This window comes from Callorhinchus milii, unplaced genomic scaffold (genome assembly GCF_018977255.1).
Source record: "Callorhinchus milii isolate IMCB2004 unplaced genomic scaffold, IMCB_Cmil_1.0 Scaffold3, whole genome shotgun sequence".
Classification (NCBI taxonomy): Eukaryota; Metazoa; Chordata; class Chondrichthyes; order Chimaeriformes; family Callorhinchidae; genus Callorhinchus; species Callorhinchus milii.
The window spans coordinates 71456036-71469315 of NW_024704744.1; the positions used below are offsets into that span (position 1 = coordinate 71456036).

The 13280-nt window shown below is 40.7% G+C and overlaps 1 protein-coding gene across 3 annotated transcripts; it reads left to right on the top strand.

The window, feature by feature from the left end:
- Positions 1-12: 12 nt before the first annotated feature.
- morn2 (MORN repeat containing 2) lies at positions 13-9836 on the top strand. Of its 3 annotated transcripts, XM_042333488.1 has the most exons (6): positions 13-224; positions 1258-1296; positions 1841-1894; positions 2387-2493; positions 5632-5768; positions 9620-9836. In XM_042333488.1, exons 1-6 carry the CDS (start codon positions 50-52, stop codon positions 9720-9722), a joined length of 615 nt encoding a protein of 204 aa, XP_042189422.1. In that variant the 5' UTR covers positions 13-49; the 3' UTR covers positions 9723-9836. The 3 variants fall into 3 exon arrangements, with proteins under 3 accessions (XP_042189422.1, XP_042189423.1, XP_042189424.1); XM_042333489.1 differs by lacking the exon at positions 1258-1296; XM_042333490.1 differs by lacking the exons at positions 1258-1296; positions 1841-1894.
- Positions 9837-13280: the final 3444 nt, after the last annotated feature.

The window sequence follows — 13280 nt, forward strand, 5'->3', positions numbered from 1 at the left end:
GGAGGGAGGGAGGAGGGAGGGAGGGAGGGAGGGCGACGCGTCGGTTGCCATGGAGACGCGGCCTCAAGCAGCGACGCCACTCGCAGGTCTCGCCGACGGACGCGGTGTGACAGCGACGGTGACCGTGTGTGTGCGTGTGTGGGTGTGTGGGTGTGTGTGTGACCGAGGCTTCACCCCCTTCCTCTCAGCCACTCGTCTTGACATTTTGCCCGAGAACATGCCCGGTAGGTGGGGGGGGTGGGGTATGGGCGGAGCTGCTGCTGCTGCTGCTGGAATGGCGATTTTTTTTTTGGGGGGTGGGGGGAAGTCTTGACACCCGCCTGAACCCATCACCGTGTTTAACAGGTATCCAAACCCTTCATCCCACTCACACGCATGGAAATCCCCGGGAGATTTGTTGCAATGGAATGGAATGCACTCGCTCTCCCTGGGGGTGGGCGGGGGGGTGCATCCTCTTTACCTAATTCCGGAAAGCGTGAGGCGCGGGTTGGCAAGAGGCGAGGGGTCTGGGCGCCCCAGAGCGCGCGTTGGGGTAACCGCTGGAGTCTAACCAGCTAAGACCACAGAGCTTGCCATTGATATTGCCGTCGGCCGAGCTTTCCCGCTGCTTGTCCAGCCAGGACCATACCTAAGTAATAATAATGATAATAATAATCCTCGCATTTGATATAGCGCTTTTCACGTCGGGAGGACGTCCCAAAGCGCTTCACAGAACACACTGTAAAGTGAGTTGACTGTATATTCGTGGGCGAACGCGGCAGCCAATTGCGCACAGCGATGTCCCACAAACAGTCGTAGATTGAAAATGACCAATTTATTATTGTTTTGGGGGTTTTGGAGGGATTATCACCTGCCCGTTAGGGCTTTGGCTTGCAGGGTTAACAGGAGCTGAGTGGGATGACTCCCTGCCCCCAGTGACTGGTCTGCCTTTCCAAGTCTTGCTGCTGAGCCAGGCTGGCTCAGTGCCTGGAATACCGCAGACCCACCTGGCTCAGGACCCTCATCATAGAAACTGCCAGGAGAGAGTACTTATGCCGCCTTTCGATATTAATTCCTGCTTTTTGTTACTAATCCCGCTTTTTATTTTAATGCCCACTTTTTGTCATTATTCCTGCTTTTCAGCTCTTTCCTCACATTCCTTAGTGTATGTAAACTTCACAAACGAATCGTAAAACAAATTATGCTGTGCTTTACTGACTGAAGAGTGCTCTGTGCATTCTAAGTCGCTTTAGCTTCCATGTTTACTTTCTTTTGTAGCAAAAGCACTCAAGAAAAGAAAATCAAAGACAGAGTCAGGTAGTATTATTTTATATCTGACACCTTGACCAGGTGATTTGTCGTTTGTCACCTTGTCCAGGGCTGTTTCTGTGCTGTGTGTAGCATGGAACCCTGATTGGAGGGGTTCATAAAGGGAATGGCGAGAGAGGAAGGAGTGAAGCTGGGAAGCAATTTGGTTACTCAATCCACCACTGTTCAGGGAGTGCTGCATTGTTTGAGGTGCCGATCTTTCAGATGAGATGCTAAACCGAGTGCATTTGGTGAACTACTGTGTCACCTGTTTTCCAAAATTATATACAGTAATTGATTAAGGTATACTTTTAAAAATACTGTAGTGTTTTTTCTTCTATGACTTACTCAATGTAACAGAGAAATAAATACCATCTTTAGCTACACTTTCCATCTGTTAAGTGTGAAATAATGTATTTGCTTTTACAGGGTGACCAAAAAGTGCTAAATTACTCTATTATCTAAAAAAACCCAAAATATTATAATTTCTTGAAAACTTATTAGACACTTTAACAGTATCACAATTTTTTGGTCACCCTGTACTTTCCTTCAGAAACTCCTGGATTCATTAAAGTGAACATCATCTTCCCCAATGAAGATAGATATGGTGAGTTAAACAAGTCAATCAATAAGATTATTTTTACAAACGTTTTGAATTTTAGTCATCATCAGAGCCACATGCATACATTGTGGAGTCCTGTGGCATATTGGATAGAGCACTCGCCTTACAAGGAGAGGACCTGGGTTCGATTCCCAGGCAGAGCAAAATGTTAGCCAAGTTTCCTTACTCCACATGCCTCTGATAACCTAGAGGTAAGTAGGAACCCGATTGTTAGTCAATTGGTGTATCGCTTTTCCAGGAGTAATAATCACTTCAAAAAATAAAAATAATAATAATTTGGTCTCTCAATCCGTGACTGTCTGTGGGACACTGCTGTGCACAATTGAGTGTCATGTTTTGCCCACAAAATACACAGTCAATTCACTTTACAGTATATTCTGTGAAGCACTTTGAGATATCTCGAAGAAGTGATAAGGCGCTATATCAAATGCAAGGATTATTATTACATTACTGTATTACTCTATATGAATGTTATAGATGGTGAATGCATAAAATCTGAAGATGGTATCGTGGAGAGAAATGGGACTGGAATTCATACAACCCCAAGTGGCATTGTCTACACAGGAAACTGGAAAAATGACAAGGTTAGCTGTGTTTTTAAACCAAATTAAACATAATGAAATAATCAAGAATAGGTATAACCTTTAGGTTCCAGATAATACTAGTACAATTAATTTTGTGGTTGAAGTGTATGGGGAAATGAAGAAAAAAACAAGTAATTATATTAAACCCAGTAGGAACTGTGAATTTTACCTTTTTTAAAAATCTGTGTTTGTAACCTTTCAGTACAGTTAATAGATGCAGTCTCCCTTTTGAGAAATAAGACTTTGGTCTGTAAGCGCAAATCCAAAAGGTTATTCCACCAAAAAATTGCTCTGGATTTTTTAGCTAGCAGAATATGTCTGTTCCACAAACATATTAGTCTTTAATGTTTTGGGTTGTTTTTCATCCTGTTTGAATCTATGACTTGTATTTTTTCCATACTATTAGAAGAATTAGCTAGACTGCTGAATGTAACAAACAAAGGAAGCAAGACATGACTTATTCGGGAACATTTCTATGAATCATGGTAGTTCGTCAAAGTTTATGTAGCTGGTATTGTCGCAAACACCTGCAACAGCACAATAAATAGTTTATAATAAGCCTTTTATTCTTCATTCAATTTATCACTACTTTTGTCAAATATAATTAGTAACTAAGTTGACAGGAAGTCACTTAAAGCTGCACTATCCTCAATGCATTTATGTTTATTTAATTTAAAAAAATGTAAATAGGGAAAGTTCTATCTGTAAGTCAGTGGCTAAATACCTTACAAAACAGCAATATACTATAAACAGCAAAGAGATGAATAGCCAATACATTTAGATTTGCAGGTACATTTCTATGAGGAGTAAATTTAACATTTCTTTGAACTAGCAGCAGCAGCTGCAGGGTGGTCCCTTTCCACCAGAATTACAAGGCATATGAAACCTAAATTAATAACACATTTAAAATGGGATAATAATCTGGAAATAAAAATAATAAACTACAACAACTTGCATTTATATAGTGCCCTTCATTTGGGATAGCGTCCCAGAGAACTTTATTATATTATTTATTATAGAATGTTATGTTGGCAAATGTAACAGTAAACCTGCACAGGATTGACTGCCATCCCACACGAGTCACATTATTTTTAATGTATCTAATCGTTCCTCATAGCTGATGCTTTTAATACTGAGGATAAGATTCATTGTTGCCTGCACTGCATCTAGAGGTTGTGTTGCAGCAACTAGAACTATAATAATAATAATCCTTGTGTTTGATATGTCGCTTTTCACGTCTCCTAGACGTCTCAAAGCACTTCACAGAATATGCTGTAAAGTGAATTGACTGTATATTTGTGGGCAATATATACCTAAATGAAACCTAAATTAATAACACATTTAAAATGGGATAATAATCTGGAAATAAAAATAATAAACTACAACAACTTGCATTTATGTAGTGCCCTTCATTCGGGATAGCGTCCCGGAGAACTTTATTATATATTATAGAATGTTATGTTGGCAAATGTAACAGCAAACCTGCCATCTGACACATGAGTCACATTATTTTTAAATATATACAGTATGTCAAGCTCAATTTACCCAGAGCACGAATCGCATTAATTTAAATGATTTGGCAATTCAGTTGATCATGCTATTATCTTTTTTAATCCTGCCTCTGACTGTTTGAACATGAAAAGTCAATAATCAATGATAAAATCTTTTGGATGAGATGTTAAACCAAGGTTGAATCTGCCATCCAATTACTCAGATGGACATTAAAAGGTTTCATAACAAAAGGGAATTATTCCATTGTCCTCCAGATTAACTAGTCACCTCATGGCCATTTGTGAAACTTTACTGACACAATTGGATGCCGTGTTTGTCTACTGAAAGCAGTTATTATACTTAACACTGATACTTGTAAAGTGCTTTGAGAAGTTTCATCGGGATGAGGAACTGTGAAAATGCAAATCTAAAAAAAACATCCTTTCAACATCCTCTGTTGTAAATTCTACAGTTGCCTCCTGTTTTGACTTCCAACTTGTAGTATTTTGTATTTTACCACATTGAAACTTATTTGCTAGAAATAAGCCTGGGTGCATACTATTGTCAAGCTCTCTGTGAGCTTGACAAGAGTATGCACCAAAACTCTTCATTGCCTCCTATGATTTTCAGTTCCCTCTAACTCAGAAGCAATTGCAAATTTAATTACTTTGCATTGAATCTACAAATCAAGGTAATTATCTATCCCAGTGTGGACATTAGGTGTAGCTGTGATAGTGCTGTGATAATAATGATAATAATAATAGTAATAATAATAATATTACTAATGAGATGGCTTTATCACACCTTCGAGAAGTCTCAAAGGGCTGCACAGAATATACTGTAAAGTGAATTGACTGTATATTTTGTGGGCAAATTTGATGTGCTGATATTTTCTAACTTTGCATGTAAGGAAAGGTCAGTGTATAAGACACTGGAGCAAACAACTACCATTTTACTCAAACGTATTTGCCTCAGCAGAAATGCTATCAGTTTTTGGTCTTGGTTAGGAGTGAATTGTACCACTTTGATAGGGAGAACAAGGACTTTGTCAATGCATTCTGCTCAAAAATAGACAGAGCAATCTTTGAAGGTATCTAAATTAGCCTGAACCCATGTTTGGATGGTGATTTATGATGCTCAAAATAATAATATATAATAATAATCCTTGGATTTGATATATTATGTATATCTCTATCTATTATATATTATATAATATTATATATATATATAATCCATTAGAGGGAGAAATAGAGAACAGGAAAAGGATATAAGTGAAGGATTCGCTTCACAACATTCAGAGCACTCATGTTCTGTAGATATTTTGCTCCAAAGCTCCTTAAAGGATTAATAATTAAACCAAGAATGAATTGCAAGTTTGTATATTATCATGTTTCAATTAATAAAATTACCAATGTAATCATCAGCTATTTACAACTACCTGTTTTGTTCTAACAGTAGATATTTGAGGCCTTGTTAATTTATACATTTCTTAATTTATTTTATAATTTTTAAAACTTGTTTTCTACCATACATCTTATTTAAACTATTTTTGTGACTCTGAGGCAGAGTCCAGATTAGTCAATCCCATTACAGAATGTTGATACAGAATGTATTGCTTTCATGGGAGTGATTTTTTCTCTCTTATAGATGGATGGTTTTGGAAAACTAGAGCATGCCTCCGGTGCAATCTATGAAGGAGAATTTAAAGACAACATGTTCCATGGTACTGGAATCTACACTTGGCCAAATGGTTTAAAGTACATTGGAAAGTTTAATGAGAATAAGTAAGTGACCCTGACCTAGATCAATAAGCTATAGCTATAGTTATTCTACCGCAATGACCTATCCTCCTCGGTCACCCTTCTCCACAGCTCTCTCTCCTCCACTCTCGATTACCTCGTTCCACTCTCTTCCCGAACCGGCTCCAACTCACACAAATCACCTTGGTACACCAGCCACCTCCGCTCCCTTAAAACCCAGGCACGTTCCACTGAGCGCATCTGGCTTAAATCAAACCTAACTGTCCATCGGCAGATTTGTCTGGACCATGTCAAATCCTATCACTCCGCCCTCGCCGCCTCTAAATTGTTGTTTTACTCCAAGACAATCTTGGACGCTAATGACAACCCTAGGTTCCTCTTCTTCATCACGAACCGGCTCCTCTGCTCACCCTCTTACGCCTCACCCATCCTCACCTCAAATGCCAACTGCGAGGTGATGCTGGACTTCCTCAAATCCAAAGTCGAGGGAATCCGCTCAGCTGCCTCTGCCACTGCAACTGCTACCCCCTCCACATCTCCCTCTCCCACCCCGGCCCCTACTCATCCCTCCCTCCACACCTTTAAACCTGTCTTCCCCACCTCTCCCATCACCATCATACCCTGTATGAAACCCACCACCTGCTTCCTCGATCCCATCCCCACTCCCCTCCTTACCTCCCAGCTCCACCTCCTTGCCCTCTACTTACTGACATTGTTAACCTTTCCTTGTCCTCTGCTACTGTTTCCACCCCTTTAAAAACCGCTGTCATCATTCCTATCCTTAAAAAACCCTCCCTGGACCCTTCTCTACTCCCTAACTACCCCATCTCCAACCTCTCCTTCCTCTCCAAGGTCCTGGAATGAGTTGTTCCTTCTCAGCTTCGCTCCATCCTCTCCTTCCACTCCCTTCTCGAACCCCTCCAATCGGATTTCTGTGCCACCCACAGCACAGAAACCTCCCTGGTCAAAGTGACAAATGACATCCTGTCCATCTGCAACTAGGGCTCCCTCTGCCTCCTTGACCTCTCTGCTACTTTTGACACCATCGATTACTCTATCCTCATCCACCAACTCTCCTCTCACCTCAACCACCACGGTGCTGTCCTTGATTAGTTTACATCGTACCTCTCACATGCCTCCACTTCATCTCCTCAAACGGTTTCCCCTCTAGCCCCTGGACCATCTCGTGTGGCATTTCTCAGGGCTCTGTCCTTGGTCCCCTCCTCTTCAATATCCATATGCTCCCTCTTGGTGACATCATCTGCAGACATGGGGTCAACTTCCACATGTATGCGGATGACACCCAACTCTACCTCTCTGCCTCCACTCTCAACTCCAGGACCACTGCAGTCCTGATTTTCTTCAGTTTAACGTCAACATGGCTCTCCTGATTGGCTCCCGTCAGTGCCTCCTCACCTCAGGCGCTGATAGTATCACCATCCATGGTTGCACATTCAACCTTGCTAAGCCAGTCCAGCGCCTTCAATTATCCTTTCTACCCCATATCTGCGCCATGACCCGCTCTGCCTCCCCCTCCTCCGCAACTTCGCCCAGCTCCGACACTGTCTCACACCGCTGAAACCCTCATACATGCCTTCATTACATCGAGGCTCGACTATGCAAACTCACTGCTTGTCGGCCTCCCCAACTCCTTCCTCCACAGGCTGCAGATCATCCAGAACTCTGCAGCCCACATCCTCTCCCGCACTAGGCTCCGTGACCCAATCACCTCCATCCTTGCCCAACTCCACTGGCTTCCCATCACCCAAAGGATACAGTTCAAGATCCTGGTCCTCACCTTCAAAGCCCTCCATGGTCTTGCTCCCCCCTACCTCTCCGACCACCTAACCCCCAACCATCTTGTTCGCTCCCTTCTCTCAGTGGGCTCTGGCCTGCTTCACATCCTCTGCCTTTCTCACTCCAGTGTTGGTGGATCTGCCTTCCACCACTCTGCCCCCTCTGGAACTCCATCCCGCAGTCCTTCCATCTTACCCCCTCCCTCACCACCTTCAAGACCCACCTCAAGTCCCTCCTCTTCGATCGTGCTTTCGATCTCCCTGCCCGCCCCCCTGCCCTCCACCCACCCCCACCCTAACCCCCAGCTCGGGTCGAAAACTGTCTGTCCAGCACCTTGGGACATCCTCCCAATGTGAAAGGCACTATACAAATGTAATTTTGTTGTTGTTGTTAACATGTACAACATATGTAATGATGGTACAAATGTATAAAATATGTGACTGTACAGTATTTGTGTTTAAAGAAAAAATTGTTTTCTTCAATTAGAAAAAAATTGTAATTCTGTAGCCTCTAATCACATGATGCTGTTGCAGAGTGTTTCACAAATAATTAATGTTCAGTCGAGTGAATATTTTTACAGCCATTTGCACCAGCAATGTCCTATAAATTACCATCAGGTAAACAACAAATTAATACAATATAATAATAATGCTTTCATTTGATATAGCGCCTTATCACGTCTTTGAGACGTCATGCTTCACAGAATACTGTAAAGTAAATTGACTGCATATTTTGTGGGCAACATGCAGCAGTCAATTGCACACAGCAGTGTCCCACAACAGTCGTGGATTGAGTGAGCAAATTATTATTATTCTTTTCAAGGGATAATTGCCCACAGAAAAGGGATCCACCAATCGACTAACAGCTGGGTTCCTATTTACTGCTCGGTGAATAGAGGCGTGTGGAGTTAGGAAACTTGACTAAGGTTTCACTCTGCCCAGGAATCAAACCTAGGTTCTCTTGCTTGCGAGGCAAGCGCTCTAACCAATATGCTAGAGGATTCCACAATACAAAGGTTTAAACACCAGGAGAAAGTCCCTTCTTTTGAATAATTTTATGGAATCATTAACATCCACCTGAAAATAGTAGGACAGGACGTTTGGTTTTACTATCTCAATATAATACAGTATAAAGCACTAATTTTATATAGCCCGGCTCAGTTGGTAGCGCTCGCCTCTGAGTCAAAACATTGTCAGTTTAAGCTCCATTACTCTGCTCCAATGTTTGATAATACTGAAAAGATTGACTTGTAGGGAGCAAGAGTGTGGAGTTAGGAAACTTGAATTTACTTGATCCACAGTTTTTGATTACAGTCATTTTTCATATAACTTGATGACAGAGCACTTTAATACTTAATACAATGGAAATCATTTCCTTCTGAGTAGTTGAGCTATTGCTGATTATTTAGATAGGGATAAAAGGCAGTAAGACATACAGACAAACCTCCCCAGCCTATCCCTTAGACAACAACAACAAGATTACATTTGTATAGCGCCTTTCACATCAGGAGGACATCCCAAGTGCTTTACAATGTACAGCATTTCAGACCCGAAACAGGGGGGGAGAATGGAGGGGAGGGGAAGGGGGGTGGCCGATGGCATGGTCAAAGAGGAGGGTCTTGAGGCGGGACTTGAAGGAGGCTAAGGAGGTGGGGAGGGGAAGGGGGGTGGCCGATGGCATGGTCGAAGAGGAGGGTCTTGAGGCGGGACTTGAAGGAGGCTAAGGAGGGGGTGAGGTGGAGTGACTGGGGAATGGAATTACAGAGGTTGGGGGCAGGGTGGGTCAGGACTTACCGAACCTGTGCATTACCTGGCGTCAGGTTTGAACCCCAGCTGTCCATCCTATCCCACATCCGGTTCCTGACCATGCAGCTTTCCTCCAGGTTGTAAGGCATGATTCCTTTTGGACCTCAATAATGGGCAAATTATATGCACCATCACGTTGGGAGGACATTTAGTACATGGCTAAACATTTATAAGGCAATGCAAGACGCATTCTTTTTTTAGGTTTGTAATAAGAAGATTAAAAAGACTGTGAAGGAAAACATGAACTAATATTGTTTCAATTTTTCTTTTCAGGATGGAGGGAGAAGGGGAGTTCATAGATTTAGATGATCATCATTGGATTGGTATGTTCCATTTCAGAGCTGCACCAGGGCTGAAGTTAAAAATGAACATATAATTGTGTGAATGGGACTGATTTCCACAAAATAAATGTAGAATGTGGGTGTTTTCCTTCAGTTCCTATGAAGTGTTTCTGTATAAAAGTATCAGTAAAAGAATATACTGTATATTATATGCTTTGGTGGACAAGGGTGATCTTATTTCTTATAATTCCTCAAACGTAGTTTCATTATGTTCCTTATAAGACTATCTAGCAGCTTACATCTTTAACTTTCAATGGATCTAATCTTAATCCTCCTGCATCTACCAAATTCATAGCCTCACTATTTTCTAAAATAGAATTTTTACATCTCCTCCATTGCTTAAATGTCTTCCAAAAAGCTGTTTTCTCTTTCACCCCAAATATTTTCCCTTAAATACTCTAACTGTCTATAATGCCCAAGTGATTCTTCCTCTATCTTTAGCGTCTCAACTCTCTCCGTTGCAACTTTTCTTATCTTGTTCAATAATAATAAAAATAATCTTTGCATTTGAATATAGCTCCTTATCACACCTTTGAGACAGCTCAAAGTACTTCGTGGACTATACTGTAAAGTGCAGTGACCGTGTACTTTGTAGGCGTAACCCGACAGCCAATTGTGCACAACAGTGTCCGACAAACTGTCGTGGATTGAGTGACCAAANTTTTTTTTGGAGGGATTATTACCCCTGGAAAACTATCCGCCAATCGACTAACAAGCAGGTTCCTACTTATTGCTAGGTAAACAGAGGCGTGTGGAATAAGGAAACTTGGCTAAGGTTTCGCTCCGCTCGTAAATTGAACTCTCGCTTGCGAGATGAGCACACTAACCACGACACTACAGGACTCCGTATAACTAGATAAGCTCCTCTTGAACAAATTAAAGAAGAATATTATACTAACCTAATTGTGAAAATAATGCCGTAAAATCCAATAATGCTGATTCAATCAATCAATCAATCAACCAACCAACCAATCAATCAATCAATCAATCAGGTAGACTAGTTCAGTTTGAAAAGTGTTATTCATGATTTTTGTTAGTATTCACAACCTAGAAAGCCAAGGCACAAAGTAAAGGACAATACTGAAAAGAGCTGCAAAGATAACAAGATGAGCAAAGAAGTGGTTATGTGGCCATAACCAAGAAAGAATTAATCAGTGTGAGAGTGCAGTGAGTTTTGATTACATCACAGTGAGAATCCAACAAGGAGTGAGAACATCTAGGATAGGCACATTTGGAGCTTAGAAGAAACAAGACAGAGATGGTTGAAGTATTGATAACATACTGCAATTTCCACGTAATGGAACCTCTACACCCATGTGGGAAACACATTTGGGAAACAACAATAAGATGTATCTTTGTTGCCTGCATACAGATTAGAAAGTTAAAATAATGGAAAACTCTGTGAAGTTGAGTTCTGCTGTGATGCCCCCTTCACGAACCCAGAGCTCACCATCACTTCACTGTTTTGACTCGCACATGATGAATGCGGACATAGCTGTAGCACAGCAGTAATTTACTAATGTACTACACATTTCCTCTCCTCACTAATCAATCTCAGGCCTCAAATCTCCTGTGTATTCAGGCTGCTTTCAGGCTACAACAAGGGCTGTTGTTGGTTGGCTCCAGGAGATGTATAAGCCTACTAAGAATTCCACATTTAATTTACAAAGAATTTTGGAGCACCAAAATCCTTTAACAGCCATTACACAAAAGGCACTTGGTTGACACTGGTGGCTGCGATCTGCTGGTTTGTACATACTGGACACAACATACTTTTTCATGAGTAGTTATTCATAAGATAGTGGCTTCCTTGTTTGTGAACCAATGTTTGACACGGTCAACATCCAATAAACATCCAGCAGTTACTGAATACAGAAAGCTTCTTGTTACCGGAGGCTTCAAGAAGAGTTGGATTTTAATACGCTGCACGATTCAATGAGGATGATCAAGAAGCTAAATGGCCTGTAAGTTCTACTTTTTGACTTTTTGTAATAGTATTTCGTGATAATAAATGTTGTTGTTACAAATGTTTAGGATGTTAAATGTACCAAAAATTCGCTCAGAGCTGATTTTTTCTGCACAATTTCATAAATTCTGATAAGAATTTTTCCAGATTTTACAAGTTATCTGTATTTTACTAGCAAAAATAGTCTCTTCTTGTAGCTAGGTCCATAATTCACTATTTCACTAAAAATGTGACCATCTGAGGCTGTTACATTATTGTAAAATATTTCAGAAATGGGCAATTTGAAGCAATTTTCCAAAAAAAATCACAAAATAACTACAGAAATGTTTAATGGTAATTTATAGCAGATTTCCCTCTCCCTTGAAACTCACTGTTGGTACAAGTCATTCTCAGTTTAGATACTTCATAGTTAAAATAATGTCTTCTTTATGCGCGGAGTTTACTAAAATTCTGGCTGTCAGTTTTAGAGGTACACCAGGTATAAGATTACACCAGTAGCCTGAACCACTTCCTTTCTTTAATGAAAGCTGTTTTAAGAACTGCATTTCAAATCACATTTCTTTCATTCCTTTGTGATACATGTGATCTTATTAAATCAATGTAAAATTATAACCCTACCATATTTGGAACTGAAATGCAAAACTAATTCAATATGTGTTTGATGTCAAGAAAGTTGGTAACATTTTATTCTTACTGAAGGTACAATTAATAGGGGACTGTTTAGACAAACTGTTTCAGTTGTAATGTATTCTGGTACAACAAAATTCCAGTTATGAAAGGGCTGAAGTTATGTACACAATGCATGGTGCTCTGAAACTCATCGTCTCACATGAAAGCAATGTCACACAGATGACTAAGAGAGTGATCCTGAAGATGTGATTTTACTCAGTTAAATTGATATTGGAAAGAAAATTGCAATTTAAAAATTACATTGTCAAATATTTTACTTTAAACAGACAGCACTGTGTTGCTTGTTCTGACCACAAGATCATAAGTATTAAAATTGAAATATCTCATAGATTAAGTGTCAACTTGTGACCAGAGTGTTTTTTGTAGGGACGGGGAACGTTGAAGGTTCAGTGACAATGTGGTTACATTTATGAACTATATTTTATATTATACCCTGCAGCACATGAAGGGAACATTGCTTCTGTTAGGCTGTCTTTTACAAAGAGCCATTGATGCTTCAGAAAAACTTCAGTTTTGTTATACAAGTAAGCAGAACTTTGGCATATAATTTGTTTTAGGTCAGCCGGGTGCCTGACCCATGAGGAAATCTAACACTATGTTTAAGAGTATCCAAACAAAACTGAGAGTTCCACATGCATATGCATCTACATATGGAAATTTCCCTGTGTCTGGAATGGCATGCACACTGCCTGGAGGGAATCACCCTGGTTACCTAATTACAGAAAGTATTAGACTCAGATTGTCGAGAGCCAAGGTTTGGGGACCCCAGAGTGTGAGTTGGGGCGCTGCTGGAATTTAATCAGCTAAAACCGTATAGCTTGCCATTGAGAGCAACTTATGGCAAGCTTCCTACCGATTGTCCAGCTAGGACCAACCAATCTACCTATTAGGCTTTGGCTTCCAGGATTCACAGGAGCCAAGTGGACAGATTCCACCT

Excerpts from the sequence above, each read along its gene's own strand:
- morn2 (XM_042333488.1), top strand. The coding sequence starts at position 50 with ATGGAGACGCGGCCTCAAGCAGCGACGCCACTCGCAGGTCTCGCCGAC. Across the intron at positions 1,297-1,840 it reads AAAATCAAAGACAGAGTCAG|AAACTCCTGGATTCATTAAA; the intron begins GTAGTATTATTT and ends ACTTTCCTTCAG. Across the intron at positions 1,895-2,386 it reads CCCCAATGAAGATAGATATG|ATGGTGAATGCATAAAATCT; the intron begins GTGAGTTAAACA and ends TGAATGTTATAG.